The sequence below is a fragment of the Pteropus alecto genome, unplaced genomic scaffold (genome assembly GCF_000325575.1).
Source record: "Pteropus alecto unplaced genomic scaffold, ASM32557v1 scaffold108, whole genome shotgun sequence".
NCBI lineage: Eukaryota > Metazoa > Chordata > Mammalia > Chiroptera > Pteropodidae > Pteropus > Pteropus alecto.
The window spans coordinates 507,788-509,700 of record NW_006441946.1 but is presented as its reverse complement, the minus strand read 5'-3'; the positions used below and the strand labels follow the sequence as shown (position 1 = coordinate 509,700).

The 1,913-nt window shown below is 55.3% G+C and overlaps 1 protein-coding gene across 1 annotated transcript in view; it reads right to left on the bottom strand.

The window, feature by feature from the left end:
• Positions 1–1,913, bottom strand: part of GTPBP4 (GTP binding protein 4) — a 16,608-nt gene that overhangs the window by 1,547 nt on the left and 13,148 nt on the right. The window contains exons 14-15 of the mRNA XM_006918839.3: positions 1,309–1,506; positions 268–333 (exon numbers count right to left, since the gene is read on the bottom strand). Of these exons, the coding sequence (XP_006918901.1) occupies positions 268–333; positions 1,309–1,506 (264 nt within the window). The remainder of the gene's footprint in view (positions 1–267; positions 334–1,308; positions 1,507–1,913) is intronic.

Here is a 1,913-nt window from a genome sequence, read left to right as displayed (position 1 = left end):
AGGAACTGAGTCTGGGGCGCCGCCTTGTCCCCACAGCATGGCCCTTTGAGTCAAACGCCCGACCTGTTCCCCGAGAGGGACCAACACGTTCCGTTCTCAACCAGCCACCTCCAACCACGCTCTCAGGCCAAGAGGCGCCCCGACAGGAAGACTGGCTGCTCTCAGCTCGCCCTTGGCCGCCTGTGATTTACAAGGCCTGAGGCCCTGGGGTCCCTAAGGCACAGCTGCACCCAGCCACGCAAGCACCAGAGAGCACCTCGCACTCACGTTCTCATCACCACCCACGGCGACACCGAGGCTGCGCATCTCATCCTCCAAGGCTTTCCGCTGAACCTGAAAGGCGGGAGAGGACGTTTATTTTAAGCAAAGTCAGTCTGATGAACGTTTAAGGAAACAAAACTCAGGGGAAGATGTGCCTTGTAAATGATCCGTGACACACCTCTCACTCTTTTACGTGGGTTCCTGTTTTTGGGCAGTTCATTCCACGCCACGAGAAATAACATTTATAAGGTAGTTGTCACGTGCAGCGCAGCGCACACCTCATCCTGGATCCTGCGCAACTCCGAGCGGGTTCCCTGGGTGCGCATGAGGCCACAGAGGCTGAGGTCAGGGGACTGCCAGGGGCACACTTTCACCTGCTGAGAACCACTCACGTGCCATCGCACGAAAAGTGCCAAGCACAGGCGCACCCGTGAGGGGTCTACAGCGCTGTCCCGCTCCTGCCTGCCTCACTGCAATTTAACTGTCTCGTGCATCATCTTCTTTCTTTGGGGACTTGTCCCCAGCCTTTGCCACACCCGTGGTCTGGTGACGACCACTGGACCTAGCCTTACCTGCTACCCTGATGAGAATGTGAGAGGAAGACCCTACGGAGACAGAGCTGCGAGCTGGCAAGCCCTCAGACCTCACGGGCCCACCTGCAGCTCACGGTCACAGGAGCCAACAAACTGCCTTCGTGTATACATGAGATCGGGTTTTTTCCATAAATTACAAACATGAGTTCTGATCAATAAAATAGTTTAAGAACGAGAACGTGCTAACCTATGGCTGGAAATCATAAATTCTGATCTTACTTTGCATAACTGCAGAATGGTTGAATCCAAGAGTCCTAAACTTTGAAAATCAACAAAGGCATGAGAGTCACCATGTAAAAGATGAACTCAACCAACCTTGAAAATCAACACACTCCAAGAGAACGGGGCGAGCCCCGCGTGTGGCCACACGGGTGGAGATGCTGCACCAGGCGTGACCGCGTGGGGACCCGCACGCAGACAGGCGGGGCACCTCACCAAGAGGTGCGAAACTTGCCTTCTTAGCGGTCCGCGGCATTCTGGGTCCCTGTGTGTCCTTCTCTTTGGACTGCAGAATTTTCAGCTTCTTTTTTTCTCTGATTTCTTTCGCCAGCTGTCGGATCTCCCCCATTTCGTCGTCGTCACTCTCAGGCTCACTGTCGTACTCGCCCGCAGCTGCCCTCAGCTCTTCCTCTTTCTCCAACTCCTCTAGTTTCTTTAAAAAGAGTAACGAACCAAACTGACGATGGACAACTCATAAACAAGCGCAGGACCTTCGCACGGAACCAGGTTCCCCGAGCCATCTGCGCCAGTCTCGTACCAGCGTCCCGGGAGTCTCCCCAAGCTAACGCCGTCCCAAATACAAGCTCGCTGGTGGCGCAGTTAAATAGTGACACGTATATGCATCACGACCCAGCAGCCCACCTGCTACATCACCACTGCTGTGAAAGCACGTGGTGGGAGGCTGGGGAGGGCACCGCCAGGCAGGTCGCAGGCCACCGTGAACCCACACTGAGGACACAGCGTTGCACAGGAAGAGAAGCAAGAAACACAACTGAACAGCTGAAAGCAGAGTAACACGACCTCTCACGCGTGGGAGGCCAGATGCAGGAGGCCACGGGG